This window comes from Halichoerus grypus, chromosome 2, assembly GCF_964656455.1.
Source record: "Halichoerus grypus chromosome 2, mHalGry1.hap1.1, whole genome shotgun sequence".
In the NCBI taxonomy this organism is placed as follows: domain Eukaryota; kingdom Metazoa; phylum Chordata; class Mammalia; order Carnivora; family Phocidae; genus Halichoerus; species Halichoerus grypus.
The window spans coordinates 208752171-208773711 of NC_135713.1; the positions used below are offsets into that span (position 1 = coordinate 208752171).

At 52.8% G+C, this 21541-nt stretch overlaps 1 protein-coding gene across 4 annotated transcripts in view; it reads right to left on the reverse strand.

Annotated features, from left to right (window-relative positions):
* Window positions 1-20908, reverse strand: part of CSNK1D (casein kinase 1 delta) — a 34336-nt gene extending 13428 nt beyond the window's left edge. The window contains exons 1-4 of one of the 4 annotated variants that reach the window (XM_036093328.2): window positions 20509-20905; window positions 12556-12666; window positions 957-1105; window positions 233-461 (exon numbers count right to left, since the gene is read on the reverse strand). In XM_036093328.2, the coding sequence (XP_035949221.1) occupies window positions 233-461; window positions 957-1105; window positions 12556-12666; window positions 20509-20584 (565 nt within the window). In that variant the 5' untranslated portion in view covers window positions 20585-20905. Of the gene's footprint in view, window positions 1-232; window positions 462-956; window positions 1106-12555; window positions 12667-20508 lie in introns of all 4 variants that reach the window. The other 3 variants (XM_036093336.2, XM_036093345.2, XM_036093355.2) reach the window with 3 other exon arrangements.
* Between the last annotated feature and the right edge of the window lie 633 nt (window positions 20909-21541).

Below are 21541 nucleotides of genomic sequence, written 5' to 3' on the forward strand. Positions count from 1 at the left end.
CCCCTGGATGAGTGACACCAATGTTACAGGGACTGTCAGAAAGCCCAACCGTCTACCTGCCCCCACCACACCTCACAAAGGGTTTTGCAGAATCTGGAGAGCCAGCCTCCATGCCAAACATGCTGACCACTCCCAGGATCCCCCAAGAGGCTGGCCTTTCTCTAAGAGATGGCCGTGCCCAAGGCAGCCTGGCGACCGGAGGCACAGGAGACCCCACCACCCACGGGCTCACCGATTCCAAGATGCGTGTTGATGGAGGCATACCGCGCCGTCCCGGTGAGGTTTTTGTTCTCACGGTAGGGGATGTGCTGGTGGGTCCTGGCATCCCGGTACTTCTTGGCCAGCCCAAAGTCGATGATGTAGACCAGGTTGCCCTTCTTCCCCAGCCCCATGAGAAAGTTATCTGGCTTCACATCTCGGTGGATGAAGTTCTTTGAATGAATGTATTCAATGCGACTAATCTGTAGGTAGGGAAGTAATGACCAGAGATTAAACCACAGCAGCAGCCTTGGGAAAGGCACCTGCCTGCAGAGCGAGGGCTGTGCCCTCACCGCACGTCCTGTGGGCCGTGGCCAGAGCAGAGAACTCCACAACCAGGGAAGGATGCTGAACGAACCATGTTTTGCACCCCCAGCCGGCCGGGGCAGTTCCCCTTGTTGGCTCTTGGGGGTGGGGAGGGGAGGTCGACTGACAGCAGCCTGAGAGGACCAGCCCTCCCTGATGAGAGTCTGCACCAGCAGTCCTTCCTGCAGGGGCCCGCCAGCAAAAACACATGTCTCCAAACCCAGCCCACGGCCGTGCTCCTGCCGCAGAGGTGAATGCACTCCTACTCTCTCCCTGGGCACTAACAGGCACAGAAGGAGAACAGCACCCGGATGTCCCGTCAGACTGCTGACTCACACCAAGCACGTGCCGAGGGCCCAGGCTCCCTGTCACCTCAGAAACATGATTCTTACCATCTGGTCAGCAAGCAGCAGGACAGTTTTGAGGCTGAATTTCCTTGAGCAGAAGTTGAACAGGTCCTCCAGGCTCGGCCCCAACAGCTCCATCACCATGACATTGTAGTCCCCCTCCGCCCCGCACCACCGGATGGTGGGGATGCCGACTGCAAGAGAAACCCGACATGCCTGTGCTCGCACGCAGGGACACACCACACAAGACGCACACTGCGAGACAAGGACCAAGCACGCAGTGGCTGGAAGTGACACCAGGAGAGAATGGGAGGCCAGTGTCCCAGGCGGGGGAGTGAGCAGATGCAAGAAAGATTCCTGTTGACATGCTGCGTGCGTCACAAATCAGGAACCAGTCTAACTCACTGTTGTTAACACAAGTCCACACTCTGTTCAGGTTTCCTTGGTTTTCCTGTCACACCCTCTTCTCTGCCCCGGTCATCACCTCTCCCCAGGTGCCTCTGGGCTGAGCCGTCTCTCACGTCCCTGGTTTCGGGGGGCCCGGAAGTTCTGGGGGGAGATTCTGGGGCAGTGCCTCCGTCGGGATGTATGTGATGTTGGGTGATGGGTTTGGGGAGCAACACCACAGAGCTGAAGGGCTTTCTCATCACGTCATGTCGGGGTCCCTGCTCTCAATGTGACTCGTCACCGAGGACGGGACCTTGACCCCTGTATGGGTTGTGTTCATTCTCCCCAGTGTGTGTACTGTTCTCTTCGGGAGGACGTCACTATGCGGAGCCCACACTCCGGGGGTCGGGGGTCATGCTGTCATGCTCTACTTCTTGAGGGCAGAGCATCCATATATAGTACTCAGATTTGTCTCTTCCCATTTACTTTTTTTTTTTTTTTAAGATTTTATTTATTTGTCAGAAAGAGAAAGCGTGCGCGCACAAGCAGGGAGAGCGGGAGAGGGAGAAGCAGGCTCCCCGTTGAGCAGGGAGCCCGATGCGGGGCTCAATCCCAGGACCCTGGGATCATGACCTGAGCCGAAGGCAGATGCTTAACCGACTGAGCCAGCTAGGTGTCCCCCCATTTACTCATTTAATCACTGTTGTGCAGCACTGTGGGCCTGTGGGTACCTATCTTTTTTTTTTTTTTTTTTTTTTAAAGATCTTTTTGTGAGAGAAAGAGAGATCATGAGCAGGGGGGAGAAGGAGACTCCCCACTGAGCACAGAGCCCGTTGTGGAGCTCAAGCCCAGGACCCTGGGATCATGACCTGAGCCAAAGGCAGATGCTTCACCAAATGAGCTACCCAGACACCTGAATTTTATTATACTTGTATTAAACAGTTTGTTAAGAAGTATGCATGCTGTATAGTATTCCCTTTGGAGAACCGGTCACCATTCATCTATTCTTGCATCTGGAATGTCTGGGTTTGCTTCTACTACAAACGGCGCGACTAAGTATACCCTTATTTACGTCCACGGATGAAAATTCTTACCCACAAAACTCTTGTTCACATCTACTTTCCCCAGGCACATGCCTACAAACACAGAGCACAAGTTATCTGACTCTATGAGACAATGTCGCCTTGTTTCCCGAGATGGACAGCCCACTCCACACGCCCAGCAGCAGCGAGCTGGTTACCACCAGATTGCTGACTTTTCATCAACCGAGTGGGTGTGAAACAGCGTCCCACTGAACTCTCAATTTGGATCTTTCGTCCATATATTTATTGGCCACACGCTGTTCCTCTTTGAAATGTCTACCCTTGTCTTGTGCCAATTTTTCTATCAGGAAGTCTTTTGCCTATTTATAGCTATTCTTTAAAAATCCTGGGTACTAAACCATTGTTGATTGTATGTAAGGCATTTTTTTTTTTCTGGAGCCTTTTGATGAGAAATTTTAACAAAGACGAACATATCAATCTTTTCCATTATGAGTAATGTTTTTGGTATAGAAACCCTGAGTCAGAAACAGATACTATTATTATCTTTCAAGAGTTTAGAAGTTACTCTTTATCAACCAAGATGGAGTAATGGGAGCCCAATTTACCCTCACATCTGCAAAAAACAGAAGACTTAACAAAACACAGAACATGTGGAAAATGGTTTCTAAGACATTGAACAGGAGGCAATGAACAACACTCAGACCTGAAAGATAGGACACAGCTGCGTGGGCCTTAGGCTGTCCCCCTCCTCCCTTGACTGTCAGCAGAAATGCAAAAACTAAACAGATAAAAGTAACTTTACTTCATCCTAAGTGGAGGAAGAACCTGAGCAACAGAGTAAAACACTAAGCATGCAAGCAAGTAAAATTCATAATGTCCGCATGCAAAGAAGCAGAAAACATCCATATTGAGAACGGTCAATCAACTGAAACTGGTTCTGATGTTACAATGAGCAGAGAAGGATAATAAGAGTTATTACAAGGGTGAGTGGGTAGCTCAGTTGGTTAACTGTTTGACTCTTGATTTCGGCTCAGGTCATGATCTCAGGGTTGTGGGATGGAGCCCTGTGTCTGGCTCTGTGCTCAGTAGGGAGTGTGCCTGAGATTCTCTCTCTCCCCCTCTGCTCCTCTCCCCTCCGTGTGCTCTCTCTCTAAAAATAAACATGGGACACCTGGGAGGCTCAGTGGGTTAAGCGTCTGCCTTTGGCTCGGGTCATGATCCCGGGGTCCTGGGATCAAGTCCCACGTCGGGCTCCCTGCTCATCAGGGAGCCTGCTTCTCCCTCTGCCACTCCCCCTGTGTGTGCGCTTAAGTATTAAAGATAAATAAATATAAACAAACAGGCGTGTGGGTGGCTCAGTCGGTTAAGCATCTGCCTTCGACTTGGGTCATGATCCCAGGGTCCTGGGACTGAGCCACGCATAGAGCTCCCTGCTCAGCAGGAGGCCTGCTTCTCCTCCCTCTGCCTGCCCCTCTGCCTACTTGTGCTCTCTCTGTCCAATAAATAAATAAAATCTTAAAAAATAAAATAAAAATAAATCTAAATAAAAGTTATTATAAATTCTAATTATCTTCCATGTCAAAAAAGCTACATAAGGGCACAGCATGGGAGATTTATAAAAGACTCAAACCCAACTTCTAGAGAACTACAGTGTCTGAGATTAGATGGTGCAAAAGAAAAGATGTGTGACTCGAAGGCACAGCAACAGAAACTACTGGAAAAGCAAGAGCCAGCTTCAAGTCATCTGAAACCTATTTCACCGAAGCCCCCAGGAAAGATGGAGGAAGGGGACAGAGATGATGCTGGAAGTAGATGAAGACGACAAACCCACAGATGTAAGCTCAGCGGACCCCACACACAGGAGCCATAAAGAACATCACATAAATGTCCGTACCTGCTAATCAAATCGCTCACAATGAGTGATAAAAAGTGATAAAGACAGCATCTTGAAGCAGCCAGGGAAAAAATCCCTATTACATAAAAAGGACAAAGGCCAGGATCACTGCAGCCTTGTCAGAAACGGGCACGTAAGAGCACAGCAGGGCAGCATCTTTCAAGTACTGAGGACACCAACCTCCGAAAGCCAAGACAAATGAGATTTTCAGATATAAAAAAGCTGGAAAAATCCATCAGCAGCAGATCTGCACTGCTATGTATGGGAAAGGCCACCCTTCGGGCAAAAGGCAAGTGACGGGACATGGGCCCACACAAAGGGATAGAAAGCACTAGAAATAACAACGTAAGTTTACACGTAAGATTTTTAAAAATTATTTCAATCCCCTTAAGAGATAGGACTGTTTAAACAAAATAATGCAATGCAGGTTTGTAATACGCAAACGTCCGTGCCGCAGGGAGGTCCCACAACGGCAGGCAGCAGGCAAACCAAGCGCGCCGTCACAGGCCCGTCTGCGCTACACCAAGTGCAGAGTGTGGCAAGGATACAACACGAGTTGTTGAAGACGTACGTGATAAACCCTAACCCAGCCACTAAAGTAACAAAGGAGAGTGTTAGTGAGCCAGCAGAGGAGCAAATCATAAGAAAAACCACTAAGAAATGTAAATAAAGGGGCTCCTGGGTGGCTCAGTCGGTGAAGCGTCTGCCTTCGGCTCAGGTCATGGTCCCGGGGTCCTGGGATTGAGCCCCACATCGGGCTCCCTGCTCAGCGGGGAGCCTGCTTCTCCCTCTGCTGCTCCCCCTGCTTGTGCGCTCTCCCTCTCTCTGACAAATAAATAAAATCTTAAAAAAAAAAAAAAGTAAATAAAATGCTTGATTAATCAAAAAGAAGGCAAGGGAGAAGGGGAGACAAAAACCAGCAGCAAGATGGTCAACCAAAACCTGGCCTGTCAGGAAACACATCAAGAGTAAATCCTCTCAACACCCCAAATAAGGCACACTTTCTCAGTAGATAGAAACAAGTGCCCTTTACACACAAACAGGTTGTAAGAAGGACGGCGCAGGACACCAACTTTAGACAGAAGGGTGCACGAGAGCTGGGTCTGCATGGGATGCAGTAGGCTGTGGAGGGCGTTTCCAGGGATGTACCTGTTATTTCGTAAGGATAAAGGCACCAGCTCGTCAGGAGAATGTAACAACTCCACACGTTCACGCAGCTAACAGTACAGCTTCAAAATACATGAAGCAAAACCACAAAGAGATTGACAAACACAATCTGACAGCATCCTCAACACCCCCTCAGGCAGCGGAGCATACTCTCCTCAAGCACACACGGGGCAGTTAGCAAGACAGACCCCAACAATGGACATAAAACAGGCCTAGAGGTAAAATGATTCAAGTTGTACAAAGTATGCTTTCAGACGACAATGGAATTTAGTCAGAAATAAGAGTGCTCTCTGGAAAACCCCCAAATATTTGAAAGCTACATAATACACTTCAAAATAACCCACAGATCAGGGAGGAATCAGAAAGGGAATTAGAAAGCTTTTGAACTAAATGAAAATGAAAACACAACACATCAGGGTTTATGAGACGTGCTCTAGGAGCACCTGGGGGAAATTTATAGCAACGAAATGCTTGTATTAGAAAAGACAGATCAATGATCTCAGAATATAGGAAATTAAACCCGAACAGATGAAATAAAAATGATCACAGCAGTCATCAATGAAATGGGACACAAAGAAACAGAGAAATTAGTGATACCAAAACATGTTAAGAAGACTTTTGATAATGGGCGCCTGGATGGCTCAGTTGGTTAAGCGACTGCCTTCGGCTCAGGTCATGATCCTGGAGTCCCTGGATCGAGTCCCGCATCGGGCTCCGTGCTCGGCAGGGAGCCTGCTTCTCCCTCTGACCCTCCCCCCTCTCATGTGCTCTCTCTCATTCTCTCTCTCTCAAATAAATAAATAAAATCTTTAAAAAAAAAAAAAAAAAAAAAGAAGACTTTTGATAAAACTCTAATCAGACTGATTAGGAAAAAATAGAGAAGGCACAAATTAACAATATCAACAATGAGCAGATTCTACATCTATTAAAAGGCTAATGGAGAAATATTATAAACAGATTTATGCCAGTAAATTCAATCATTCAGATGACACGGATAAACCGTTTGAAAGACACCAACCATCAAAGCTGTTAACTGCTGGCGGGATGTAACGGGACAGCCACCTGGAAAGCAGTTGGCCATTTACTACAAAGGAAAAGCATTCATCTACTTCTGACTCAGCCATTGCACTCACTCCTAGACACTCACCCACGAGGAAAGGAAATAAATGTCCATACCTACACAAACATTTACAGCATCTTTGTTTGGAACGCCCGTGAACAGGTGGAGGGATGGAAAACTGCTGCATCCACCCAGGGCACACCGCGCAGTGCATCGTGAGGAGGACTCTCTCAGGGGCCAGGCAGGCGTCCTCGGGCTGGGTGGAGGTGAGGGGCAGAAGGGTGGCTGCGGCCACAGCGGGACACCCGCGGCTATAAGCTCACAGCCATCACTCCGGGACGCCCGTGTCACTTCTCACTGTCCCAAAGAACTGCGCCCTGGGCCCCATGTTCTCAGGACTCCAACTGCCCTGGCCGTGTACAAATGATAGATCTTGTGCATTCTAACTTCGCTCTTGCCGTAAGCATTCTGGGTTTTATGTTCCCGTGTATTTCTGGGTGATGCCCTCCTTGTGCACTGGGCTCCCGGGGCGAGGAGACGTTGCAGGGAGGGGTCGGCGGCAGCCGCAGGACGGTGCAGCAGGCACACACTCTGCTGTCTCCCCCGCGTGCAGGACAACCACTTGGAGCGCACAGGAACCACCTCACTTTTACGCTGCTTGTGACTTGATCTCTCCCTCCTAGAAGACTCGGAATTCGTCTACACAGGGGTCAGGGAAAGGCGCTGAGCGGAAGCCATGGCTGGGGGAGGCTGGTCCAGACCAGTGCACCTCCAATCTCGGGACACGGGCTCCCTGCACCTACCAGATCCTTCACTGGCCCAGGCCAGTGCTACCAGCACCACAGGGCTCATGCATGTGTCTGAAAAAATTCAGGTGGGTCACAACAAGTTGTAAGAGAGCCTGAGCTGCCCTGGGGTGCCACATGAAGCAAAGCCCCAAATCCTGAACCTTGAACACGCTGGGTTCTCTTGCCTTGGCTTCCAGGGACCATGGTGTCCGGGGCCAGCACCCTGCCCTGCCGCAGCAGCGGTTCGCGCCACGGTGGTGAGTGCGAAGGAGTGCACTGGACCAGCCGTGCCTCACCCTGGTTTCTAGCTGCCCCCTTGGATCGCTGTGTCTGCTGGGCCTATAGGACTCACAAGCTGCCGGCTGGGTGATCGACAGGCAGCCTGGCTTGTATAAATACAATGAGCCGGTCTTTCTCCGTGTTCTTCTGCGGTTTTATTGCTTACCTTTTTTTTCCTACCGAGAGAAAAACAGCCAGAGGATCTGACAAAAGGCTCTGCACGAGGAAGAGGATCTGAAGCACAGGCTTAAAGGACCCCTTCTTGAAGTATGTTTATGTGTTGGGGCGGGTATCTTAGCCATCCTTTCTTAGTGCCCTCTTCCCCTATTTCCTATTTTGGGCCAGATCTTCTGTCCTAAAAACTTGACTCCTACCCTATTCCTTCCTCTATCCCCCCACTTCCCCAAAAAAGCTCACACACCCTTATATTTAATTTCTGGGGTGTCTCCATAATTCTTAAATGATTTGTGCAAAATTCTGAAGAAGCCAGAAACACCCCATCCCTTGTTCCCAACCTCCCGAGTCAAGACTGTTCTTTGGCACGATTCTGGCCACACTGCTGTATTTAGATGGATCAAACCCGCTTCAGTCTCTAATCCTAGGGAAGATGTGCAAGCAGGTGGGGGGCGGGGGGCAGGGCTGGGAGACCAAGAAGGGAAGATGACCGGACCTCCAACCACTCAGGAGCATCCCTGAAGGTACAGGACACGCATGTCAAAGGGGCCACAAGACTGTTTAGTAGGATGTGGGTGAATGTGGGGCGCCTGGGTGGCTCAGCCGTTAAGCGTCTGCCTTCGGCTCAGGTCATAATCCCAGGGTCCTGGGATCGAGCCCCGCATCGGGCTCCCTGCTCAGCGGGAAGCCTGCTTCTCTCTCTCCCACTCCCCCCTACTTGTGTTCCTGCTCTCGCTATCTCTCTGTCAAATAAATAAATAAAAAATCTTACAAAAAAAAAAGAAAAGGATGTGGTGAATGTAACTCCATGCTTAATGCAGGAAACTAAAGCTTTGTGTGGAATCTTCAATTTCTGGGGAAGGAGGGAGAGGAGGGAAGCACGTGCTTGTCCGCCCTCTCCCTCCCAAGCTCCCTCCCCCTGCTCCTGAACTGCAGGAGGCTGAGCCCCCGGGTGCAGTGACCCCGTCCCTGGAGAATACGGATGTGATGGCTGGATCTGTTACCACTGTGTAATACACACTGACCCTTCCCCTTCCCCTCGGAAAATACAGTGAAGAAAGAGACGCCCTTATTTTTTAATGCTCCCCCCTTGTCTTCTGTGCTAGCACAGACACCCCGTGCCACACTACAGAGGAATGGTGATGACGAGACCAAAGAGGATGTGGCTCCAACAGAAGCCCAGCTGCCACGCAGGTGGGACGGACACGGCCCTGCAGGCACGTGCGGCACCCGATGTCATCCTGCAGGCCAAGTGCTTGCCTGCTCCATAAAACACAATTCCACTCTCAGTCTGTGCGCCAGAAAATCTGTCTGGGTGCCATCGATGCACCGTCCCCGAGGGCAAGATGCCAGAAGCAGGAGGGAAGTAGTGCTTACAGAGATGTAAGGTTACTACGCAGCCGTGTCAGCACAGCGGCCCCCGGGGTCCCAAGGAAAGCCGGACCGTACTGCACAGATTCCAATGTGGCGTATGTCAGGCAGAGGGGCAGCAAGGACTCACAGTGTCCGTTCACACTGATGGGGTGTCCCAATGGTGGCACCTTTCTCTCTAGTGGTCGATACCAGCATGTCTTGTCACCCCAGCATCAGGGAGCAGATAACATGCGGTAAAGGCAGAGCGCCCTTGCTCTTCAAGTTCTCTGGCCAGAAGATGCTCAGCTTTCTGTGTAGCCTGCTTTGTCCTGAGCAGACTGTCTGGAAAATCGAGTGGTGAGGCCCTGGGAAGCAATGAGCTATAAAGCTATTCACAAACCTGTTCCTGCCGCTGTCCAGACCAATCCCAAGATCAGAAATCTGAAAATGCACGTCACTGCCAGGCCCGTGCAGGAGCAAGCAGGGCCTGTGGGGCGAGAGCAGCGGGGCGGCCAGCATGCTGCCCCCACCCATGTGCCATTCGGATGGGAAATGGGTCGCCTGGCTTCAATACGTGTAGTTCTCAACACCTGATGGAGTCCAAAGATACCCAAATCTATGCTCGGGGGTGAAATACTAGGGGACAGGCACAGGCAAAGGCTTTTCGTTTTTCCTTATGACAAGTTCCAATATCCAACATTAATGCAAATAAAAATTTTCACAGTTTTTGGCAATTTAAACTTAAAACAACTACAAACAAACTGTCAAACGTTTCTAGACAGGGTCACTGGATTTTTAAAAACAAATTTCTTACGGGGTGACAGAGAAACAAAAACTTAGAAACAAACTAGGCAGAGATGTCGGGGGCAAACTCTGGACTGTGGCTTCTCCCCCAGAGTGCACTGGGACTGGCACATGGGCACTGGGGAGGGGGGGTCCTGCCGCCTCTCAAGCAGGTGGGAGCAACAGGTGTTCAATTTAGTACTGATCCCCGTATATTACAAATGTTCTTGGCTACTGTGAAACATTTCTTAACAAAAAGATAGTGACTGTCCAAAATAAAGCATGGGAACTGACCAGGACTTAGGATGAGAGAAGTGAACTTGGGGACGCCACCTGCCCCTACTGCGCTGGCGGATGCCAGCCCAGATTTTATACAAACAGCCCACTCGCCCCTCCCACATGCCACACCCGCCCTGAGCCTTGACCTGAAGCAGCTGTGGACTAAACACTCGTTCTCTACTGAGGGACCACCAAAAAAGGGTTGGTCCAAAGCCACTCTGGGGACATCAGGATGGGAAAGGGCAGTTAACGTCTAGGTAGGGCCTGCAGTCCACTGCATTCTGAGAAGAACCTGATGTCTGCCCAAGTCCATGACCCACGAAACTAAGCACGATCTATTCTGCTATTCCGAGTGTCCCACCACTGCTAGCAGATCTGCGGCAGGTGGAAGCATCTGGAGCATCTGGGGCACGCCTCCCCAGGAGCAGAGCTGCTGTGCAGCAGCGGCCTGGGCACCACGATGCTCGGGTTCAAATCTCTGTCCTGGAAAGCCCTGCATCGGTCTGCGAGGCTGCACCCACCGCACGGGGCTGTAATGGCGGCAGACGTACCCGTGTCCGTGAGGGAGGCTGACCCCTCCCTCAGTCACAGCAAGCTCGAGGGGGCACGGCCGCCTCTCAGCTTCCAGCTTCCTCCTAGGGTGCCGTCAGTCTCAACCACTTGCAAGCCCAGAACGCAGCATTAAAAGCATCGGAGAGCCACGATCAGAGGTACGTGCTGTCCCTTCACCAAGTCCACGTGGTCTGTGTGTACTGGCACGAGATGTGACGCAGAAGGCTGGCCAACAGCACGTGGACCCCCGCACCCTGCCTGCTTCGTGGCGGCTAGGAATTCACACAACACTACCAGAATCACGGACTCTGCGTTTCTGGACATCATCTGTTTTCAAAAATTGAGATCTTTACTTTTTCTTTAAAGCACCCTGATAATATCCACCAAGCACACATTTGAAACAGAAGTAAAACTCAATCTACATGTGCGGGATGGCCAGACGGGAGAAGATCCTAGGTTTCTAGGACCCTAGAGAAGGGGCACAAATCTTAAAGCAAGGATTCCAAAGTGAGATGCAATGCTGCAGCCTGGGCCCTCAGCCCCACAGCAGACAGTTGTGGTCCAGGAATGGAGAAGCCCCGTCCCGATGGGAATAAACTCTTCTTTGTTCAGTCTCAGCCACTTATCCAATTCCTATGTGGGGCGTCAGCTGACCGTTTCCTTTCCTTCTGCCCTCTGGCCCTCCAGCTTACAAATTCTCACAGAGATGCTGCTTGTTAACACTCAAGGCTTTTAAGCTGGAAGCTTTCTTCAACCCCCAGCCATCAGGCCCTGCCCAACCATGAAGGCCACACCCCGAGTCACCTCCCTCTCATCACCACCTGACAAGCTGGGTAGACTGTCCCTGATGCCTGAGAAGCCTGCCCTCTGCTGACCACTCCCTGGGGCCCACAGGCGTTTCTGCGCCTGGGTGCCGGGTCCCGAGAAAGCTGGGACAGGATGCTCTGGACGCCCTCTGTGATGGATCCTGCACGACTGTCGGTGTTGCTCTGATATGTATCTGTTGCTAAAGAAACACCTGTTGCTGTGTAAAGCAAGAAATGTTGGTTGCTAGTAGCAGCACAGATTAAACCATTTTTGTGGAGGAAAGATGCGAGAGTGAAATCACCAATCCTCCCTTCTCACCTGAAAAAAGCAAATTCAGACTCTGAAGACAAGTTTTCATTTGGCAAAGTGCAGAGAGCACCCCAAACTATGAAAGTACCACAGAGGCTTCTGCCATGAAGGGTCTCCAAACAGGATGCAGTGCAGCCATTCCTCAGACACAAAGCCTTGATCCTGAGGGGAGCTCTTTGGGATGAAGCACGGACATGTCCTTCCTAATGCTGCAGCGTCTTCGGGACTCTGAGACCTCCAACAAAATCCCCACCTGCTCCATTAGCCAAACTTTTGAAGTCCAGAGAATTCTAAGAGTTAGACTCTGAGATCAGGATGGGTGCTCTCAAACATCAGACACCCTTAGGTCTGAGAGGTTTCACAGAATTGGGACAGTAATTGAGTTGGAAGGGGCCACAGAGGTCACTGAATTCAAACTCTATTTCACTCAGGAGCCTTTGAGGGGGCTCCCCCAAAGCTGTGAGCAAAGCATGTGACTGAGGTGGCACACCCAACAATCAGGAGCATGCCTGAAAAATCAAAATTCACACGAACCCTGAGTTCAAACACAATACTAGCTAACATGAGGCTAAGGAAAAGCAGAAAATCATGTTTTATGTTGAATGAGTCCCTCAGTAGGCCTCTCGGTATCTGAAGGAAGCCACGTGACTGAGTCAAGCGTACTGACATTTTCCTCCCTTTCCCAAATAAACCAGAGGCTCTGATTCACGACACATTCTCCCTCATCAAATACAACCCTGGTTTTCTTTTGAACAGGTAAAGGGCATACCTCCTCCCTGCATCATTTTGTAGATTTTGCTCTCAATGTGGAGCTGAGGGTGTTTGGTTTTGACACATTCAAGCTTGATGGCAACTTCTTCTCCTGCAGCAATGTCCGTACCTTGGCAAAGAAAGAAAATCACAAACATTAATAATCTGGTGTCTACCACCTAACGCAATGCTACCACACACTACAGACCCTCTGCTCTGTTTTCCACCATGAAATGGTGTCGGTGGTTGACAAACCCCTGTGGAAAATCATCATTACTTTCACTTTTTAAGCAGGAAGTCTTTGATATGTATAGAAAAATCTTATTTAGTATTCCCTCACCCACTTCCATATGTCCCCACTCTGATCACGTCAATAGGGGATCCAGAGACAGGGTGGTGTGCTTCTCTCTGCAAGGACTCCCTTCTTTTCTGCCCTGAACCTTCCTGTCCACCTGTTGGTCAGCCCCTGCGTTCACCCACCCAGGGCCAAGCAGTGGGGGAGTTCCAGGGTGACTGTGTATGCTCCCCGTTTCTCCATGCTGCCTGGACAGGCCTGTGTGGGTGGGTTTGGGCCTTTCTTTTTACCAAACACCCACACGGCTTCAGTCCACCCACCCCCGGTGTTGAGCCGCACGCATCCTGGAACAGTCAGGGCACTTCTCAAGTGGAACTGGTTCCCCTAAGGAGACTCCTGCAAACCTCTCCCTTCCTGGGGAACAGGACCTTGCTGTGTATTTCTTACTGATGCTGGACCAGAGGGCAGACCCCTTTTCAGAGCCCAAACGAGACCCATCAACATGCACCTGTCACATACCTTTTGTTAGTTTTATGCTAAAACTGGCAAAAAATCTGCTAATACCTCCCGATAAACAGCCCATAAGTTTGAAGGCAAAAATCAGAGTTTTTATCTAAAAATGTTCTATCTCTGGGCGCCTGGGTGGCTCAGTTGGTTAAGCGACTGCCTTCGGCTCAGGTCATGATCCTGGAGTCCCTGGATCGAGTCCCGCATCGGGCTCCCTGCTCGGCAGGGAGTCTGTTTCTCCCTCTGACCCTCCCCCCTCTCTCTCGTTCTCTCTCTCTCAAATAAATAAAATCTTAAAAATAAATAAATAAAAATAAAAATAAAAATGTTCTATCTCTGCTTTACTCCAATTAAGGAAATGCCAATGTGACAACACCCTGACCCAGGCTTCACACACAAATGCTCCTGAGCTCTCATCTGCCCCAAAGCTGTGCCTGTGAACCCTTCTTCAAGAAGCTTTAGCTGGGGGCGCCTGGGTGGCTCAGTCGTTAAGCGTCTGCCTTCGGCTCAGGTCATGGTCCCAGGGTCCTGGGATCGAGCCCTGCATCGGGCTCCCTGCTCAGCGGGAAGCCTGCTTCTCCCTCTCCCACTCCCCCTGCTTGTGTTCCCTCTCTCTTGCCTCTCTCTCTGTCAAATAAATAAATAAAATCTTAAAAAAAAAAAAAAAAAGCTTTAGCTGGAGAGAACAGGGCAGTCTTAAATAGCACATACCTAGTCCTCCCATAGGTGGCTTCTGGGTACGGGTGTCCCCCCTTATCTGCGGATGACCGCGGTCTGCGAACAGACGACCCTGCACCTGCCCCACAGTCAGGCCAGCAGGAGCCTCACCCGAGGCCGCAGGCCCACACCACTCCCCTCCCTCCTCCCGTCACGTAGGCACCTCATCTCACAGCGTTGCAACAAAGGGGGGTACGGCTCAGTGCGATGATTTTGAGAGACCCCAGTCACAGAACTTTATTTACAACATATTGCTATAATTGCTCTATTTCATTATTAGCTATTGTGAACCTCTTCCTGCACCTAATTTATACACGTTATCATGGGTAAGCATGTCTAGGAAAAACAAGGTATACATAGGGTCTGGTACTATCCATGGTTTTAGGCACCCCCTGGGGATCATGGAATGTTCCCCTGTAGATAAGGGGGTCCTATGTATAAACCACTTTAATCCTTCCCAGCAGTATGTTTATCTGTACTGGTTCCAGCAGCTCAACAGACCCCAGACATTTCCTTCCCCAGGAGATTGTAGTGTTGGACAAAGCAACCTCAACTGACTGGTTTCTCTCTCCACAGGTTTAGTGGGGAGAAGTGCAATCTGCTTCACAAGACTTGCACAGAGGAGTGGGTTCACAGTTACAAAGCACTTTGAGATTCCCAGGCAAAGGCAGAATAAGATCAGCAAGCACTAAAACCATGATCAGCCTGCAGGAACGCTGCCTGCTGCGGTTTGTGTGTCCACTAAACGCCCAAGAACCCCCAAAGTCTCCTCCAGACTGCTCAGAGGGCTGCAAGAAGTGCAGTACTTCTGGTGGGCCTGAACCCAAAACTGTGGGGATAACCACCATCTGATCACTGCAAGTGACCATTCCAGATTTAAGAACTTGATTTACCATTCCACAGAGACTCTTTTAGGCACTCAGAAAGAAGACAGGTAATACATTTTGTTCTTCCTACCCGCATTTGCGATGATCTACCCAATCACAAGAGAAATGACTTCATCGTAAATGTACTGTGCAAATGAGAAATGCACTGGGAGTTCCTGTGAGGACCTGGACTCCGAGCTGAACCCGCCAGCCCAGGAGACACAGAGAAACAGATGACTCAGCTTACTGGTTACATCAGCAACTCTGTCCCCCAAAGCATGAGCAGGGGGGGCCTTTAGCGAGAGCACTCGTGCTCCACCAACTACGTCAGCACTGTCACCCTTACCATGAGCAGGTTTTCAATGACAAGACAGCCCGGACCCACACAGACTACCTACCAGACCAGCTCCTTCAAAAAGGCAGAGAACATTCTAGCTCCACTCTATTGTGGCTGATAGTGCAAACATCAATCAACCCAGCAATACTGACCTGACAGTCTTGGAGGCAATGACCATAGGCAACTCTGGAACACAATTTGAATTCCATTCTCCTATCATGGTGCCAGGCTTCCTGCAGGACTACACTGGTAATATAGCCAGCCTCCCTGAGGATCACAGCAGCAACAGGGCCAGGCTCCCCCAGGATCACACCTGAGGAGAGGGCCAGCCTCCCCCAGGATCACACCTGAGGACAGAGCCAGCCCCAGGATCACACCTGAAAACAGGGCCAGCCTCTCTGAGGATCACAGCAGCAACAGGGCCAGCCTCCCTGAGGATCACACCTGAGGACAGGGCCAGCCTCCCTGAGGATCACATCTGAAGACAAGGCCAGCCTCCCTGAGGATCACACCTGAAGACAAGGCCAGCCTCCCCCTAGATCACACCTGAAAACAGAGACAGCCTCCCCCCAGGATCACACCAGTAAGAGCCAGCCTCCCCAAGGATCACACCAGCAACAGAGCCAGCCCCCCCTCCACGATCACACCTGAAAACAGAGACAGCCTCCCCCAAGGATTATACCAGCAAATAGGGCCAGTCTCCCCCAGGATCACACCTGAAAACAGGGCCAGTCTCCCCCAGGATCACGCCAGCATCAGAGCCAGCCTTCCCCTAGAATCACAACTGTGAAAGTTGCCCAGAGTCACATGACCCAAAGAGAGGCTGGGCTTCGGCTCTGCAAATAAATGTGAGAACAGCATACACTCTGGGCCGTTTCCTTGCAAGGTCTTTGCCCACTGGGTACATGTACCAAGCAGCCCAGCTTCAATTCCTGTGCATTCTTTTTTTTTTTTAAAGATTTTATTTATTTATTTGACAGAGAGAGACACAGCGAGAGAGGGAACACAAGCAGGGGGAGCGGGGGAGGGAGAAGCAGGCTTCCCGCCGAGCAGGGAGCCCGATGTGGGACTCGATCCCAGGATCCCGGGATCATGACCTGAGCCGAAGGCAGACGCTTAACGACTGAGCCACCCAGGCGCCCCAATTCCTGTGCATTCTGAGAAGCAAACATCACAGGCAAAACCAAGGTCCACCAGTGTGCAGCCCTGCAGCCCTGCCCCATCTCCTAAGGCTGGCATCACACCTCATGCTTCCCTGGTAGGGCTGCTGCGAGTCTAGTGCTCAAAACACCACCAGGCCACGGGGGCACCAGTACAGGGCAGCGAGAGAGCCCCGAGGAGCTCTGACAGCAAAGTGATGCTGCTGCAACATTTTAATCTTACTTTACAAAAGTAATGGTCTGTGAAGGATTGGAAATTACGAAACCCGGTCCTTCAGCACAATTAACTTTTACAAGTACTTCTAGATAGGGAACAAGAATTTAAAAGACCCCACTGAGCACTAGGTTTCAGATTTACAAGTCAATCCACAGTGTCTTTTTACACTAAGCAGTTTTATCTCCCCAACAACCTCAACTCGTCCTGTAGCTGAGCAACCCCACCCGGTCGGCTAGAGTTCCTCTCTCTAGGCAAAGGTGTTACTCTGCTTAGACCCAGGTCAGTGGTGGGCCTAGGAAAACAAGATTATGTCTCTCAAGTTGAGCAAAGTCAGATGGTGAATTAAGTGAACCTAACCCCACACTTGACTGTCCTAGGACAGCTGTCCTCACGCCCAACTCCCACTGAAGACTGTCTTATCAAAGAAACAGGGAGAGGCCTCTGGGTAGCCAGGCAAAGGTCACTCTCACAGGGCAACTGTTGACAAGGCAACTGATGCAGGGTCACAACCTCTCATTGGACACACTCAGAGCTTAAGCCACCACCCTAAAGAACACAGGCAGGCGACCAGGAAAGCTTCAGCCAGTGCAGGCAACTGGTCTTCTCTCCCGGCCGGCCGGCCACCACTCGGGAAGCCCTACTGCGTGCCAGACATCCCTGCACGGCACTCCTGAAGAGAAAGGCAGTGAGAGAGAACACGTGAAAATCAGGTATGAAGAGGTTACTGAGCTTCAGCTCTCTAAAGGTATTTATGAACGTCATGACGTCAGACTGCGTAGTCCACCCAGGTAACACACGGGCAGAGGAGGCCATCCTCTGATAAACGGATGGAGTGACAGGGTCGGATACAAAGGCCAACGGGCAGGAAGAAAAGCTCCATTCCACCAATCACGAATGGCAGGGGCAGGGGATGGGAGGGGCCCGAGGACCCTTCTGCCAGCCTCTAGCAGACAGACCCGGACGAGAACAGAGAACCGGAGGTTCGCAGACGCTGTGGAACACTGGCTGAACAGAACAGCGGCTGCTGCCGACCGCTGAACCGCCCCTCCGCACACTCCCTGCTTCCCTCAGCTCTACTGCTCACACTGGGAACACGTGGTCCACCTTCCGAACATGGCCCTCCCCGTTTTTCAAATGTCAGCAGGTGTACGAGAGGTATACTGCCCATCCGTGAAAGGGCTTCTGGTGTCCAGTGCCTCACAAAACATCACCTCCAGCAGCAAAGGGTCAAAGCTGAGAGAAGCACAGCGCTGGGAGGGCTCTGCCTTACGCCCACTGCCAATACTAAGTACAGGCCACATTCGGCCTAAGTGTGTACTATACAGGGTACATGAGCTCTGAGGCCTTCTCAGCCTGCCCTTCCCAAGAGCCCTTGGGATCTGGCAAGCTTGGAGGTAGACTGAGGATCAGGACTACACACTTTGGGGTCCATGGTGGCCCAAATCCAGTACATAAACTTTCTGAAGTCCAGGCATTGGAGAAATAGCCCCAACGTACTGCCCCTCTTTAAAGGGGCAACTGTGGGAAGGACTGGAGTAACTGGCAGGGCACAGTGCTCCCTGACCATGTCCGTGCAGCAGGCCGCTAGGAAGGCAGGCCAACACTGGGCCCTCTTGGTCCACAAGGCACTCAGCAAGCTGAAAGACGGCCTCCTCTTCTCACAGTTTCAAACCTCTGAAAGCACAGAAAGTCCCAGGCGGAAATCCAAGACCCCAAATGCCAGGATCACAACATGCTGAACCTATGTAGAGGAGTCGAGAGTGTTCTGATCAATAGCAAAATGACAGCAGTAGAAATGATTTAAATTGTAATCACACCAGAATATGTGGGACATAACAATTTTCAAGATATGAGGACCCAATTCCTTAACAAACGCCTTTACCTACACAGGAAAAACTATGGTAAGGATGACTCACTCCATTCCACGGTCTTTGGAGCAGCCATCTTTGACCCTCAACCATAGTAGCTGGTGAGCTTCCTCAAACCCAGTTTTCCAGGCACATCTTACTCAAGTAACAAGATCACCTCTCCTCAGTGGCGCAGCACTTAGCCTGAATGGACCACCGTGCCGGCCAAGAGCCGCTGACGGAAAAGATCAGTTGTGTCTTAAGTGCACCTAAAAGGATGGGTGGGCCGTGTGGGTGCTGGGAGCGACGGCGTGAGAGGCACAGCCCATCCGTCTTAGAGCACACATCCCTCTGGGATGGGTCAGCCTGATCTGTGTATCCAGTGCTACTGGTGTGTGTGCCCACCACAAGGTGAGGCCCAGAGGACACAGCAGTGAATAAGCAGACAGGGCTCCCTGCACCAGCCTCAGAAACACAGAGCGGCTAACACCAGAGGACGGAAGGTTTCAGAATATTTTTTTGATGCCTGTGTAAGGGCGGCTAATGGATGGACTTTTCAGTACAGCTCCTAGATCCTAGGTTAAAACTTAAGGCAAAATGTACTGTTCTATAAATAATGTCATCAGTTTACATTCACCCAGCAATTCTCCCTACACGAACACAACCGAGGATGCAGAAAGCTGACTCCTGGATAGAATCATCTCTAAACCGTGTTTTACTCAACAGGACAGTGAGGCAGAGGGCAGGCAGGTTCACAGGCATCTGTAAGGCCCGGGACAGGCTTGCCCGGCGGGGTAAGAAGGCGCCCAAAGCAGTAATGAACTACACAAACGTGCACTCCTCTTAACACGGTCGACCCAGGGGCTGCACCGGCCCCGGTGACAAGAGGGCAGGATGCGGTGGGCATCATCGGAAGCTCTTCCTGACCCTCTGACAGGTACAGAGCCCAAGAGAAACAGCAGAGCAGGGGCTCTGCGCAACAACAGAGCGTGTTTACCCCAAACTTGCGCAACAGTCCCTCTGCACACACACGACCGCCAGGCTGCAGTTCTCAGGTCCAGGGCCTATGGAATAACTTACACACACAGCCTCTGAGAAATGCAGGAAAGTTGTTTTTAAATCCCAACTTTAAGATCCAAGCCAGTCGTTCGGGTTACACGTGTACGTGCATATTCTTCCACTGTAAATCTGAAACAATCCAGAACTTTCTAATGCCATTCTTTCCAAAAATCTACCTTGAGAATTTTAACAGCCAGGGGACAACCCCGTGAGTACAGAGACCTTTGCTACTCGATTTGCCTCTGATTTCGCCAACACGGCAACACCGACTTTGTCCGGACTCACCCAAACCCCACTCTGGCTCCTGCCCAGGTGCGCAACACGTCCTCCGGGACCGCTCGCCCAGGCGGAGGACCCGACCCACCGGGCGGCCCCGCGCTCGGTCCTGCGGTCTAGTGGCCGAGGTCCAGACCCAGGGGAGCTGCTGAGCCCGGGCTGCACTGTCGCAAAGGGCACCGCGGGCCGCGGAAGCTCGAACCGGCGCCCTGGACTTTCCCCGTGCCCACCCCCCACGTGCACAGGACGCAGGGGGCCGCACACCCGCCCGGCGGCCTTTGTCCGCCTGCGGGGACACCCAGGCGCGGACACCGGGCGGGCCGAGGCTCAGGGCCACTCCCCGGCGGCCGCGGGCGCACGTCTGGGCAGGTGCCGCCGGGGGCACGGGCCGGACCCTACCGAGGGGCCGAAGAGTTCCCGGCGCCCCACGCCCGCCTGGGGGGCTGCGGGGTCCGGACCGGGCGGGGCGGGGCGGGGCGGGGGGGGCGGTCCCGGTCACAGCCGCAGGCCGGAGAGGGGGCTCCCCGGGGCGGGGTCCGGACGAGGGCTGGAGGCGGTCTGCCCCTGGGTCCCCGGAGCGGGGTCCGGGCGTGTCCGGGATCCGGGACCCCGACATGGGGACCGGGGGACTGGGGCCGGGCGGACGCCGGTCTGCGGGGCGGCCCGGGCTCGGGGGGGAGGGGCGCCTCACCGAGATAGATGTCTCCGAAGGAGCCGCTGCCGATCTTCCGGCCCAGCCGGTACCTGTTCCCGACTCTGAGCTCCATGGCGGCGGCGGCGGCGGCGGGTCCGGCTCGCTCCTGCCCTCCCGGCCGCTTCCTGGGTCTGAGCTCGGGGAGGCGGTGCCGCTGCTGCCGCTACGACGGGTCGGGCTGCCGGCTCCGCCCCCCTCACGGCCCCGCTTTCACCATCGCTTTCCGGCCGCCTCACTGCTCCCAGCGCCTCAATACGGGGCGGATGGGACAGTCCGAGCGCCGCCGCCCCTGCTCCAGCCCCCGCCAACCCCGCTCGCCCTCTCCCCGTCGCGGATGGACTCGGATCTTCCGGGCCTAAATCCCCCTTCAGCTGCCTGAAGGAGCCGCCGCCATCGCGCTGTGACGTCACTTCCCCTAGCAACCCGGCGGGGCGGGGCTGCGCTGCCCGAGGGGCGGGGCCGCGGCTTCGGGCGGCGGGGCGGGGCGGGCCGGGGCGGGGAGGGGCCAGCGCGCACCCGCGTTCCCCGGACCCCGGGACTCCCGGGCCATCTCCCCTTCTCTCTTCGCCTCGCCACCGCAGCCCCGGGCCGGGAGACCACCCCCGCCCTGCCCGTTCCCACGTGCAGGCTGCATGTGCTGGCGCAGGGGCTTCGTCTGTCCTGGCAGGTGTCTGGGAAGCCGGCGGCTCCCCGCGACAGACCTGGAACAGGCCCCCAAGCAGTGATTTTTGCAAGAGGGAAAGAGGGGGCCGAGCCTGTCCGTCCCTTGCAGGTCCTGGAACCCGCAGGACACAGGCTGGGACACGGGCTAGGACACAGGGGCACAGGTGCTGGGCCCCTTGGGCTGCCCGTGGCCTACCGAGCTACCCTCCCCCGCGGCACGCCTGCTGCTGCCCGCCCACGTCCCTCGTCTGGTCGTCCGCACTCAAACCCAGAGCCTGCTGTCAGACCCGAAAGGAGAAGGGGAAGCTACCAGGGCTTCAAAGTGTGAGGCCCGCCGGCCTCAGTCCCATCTTCCTGGAAACCGAAT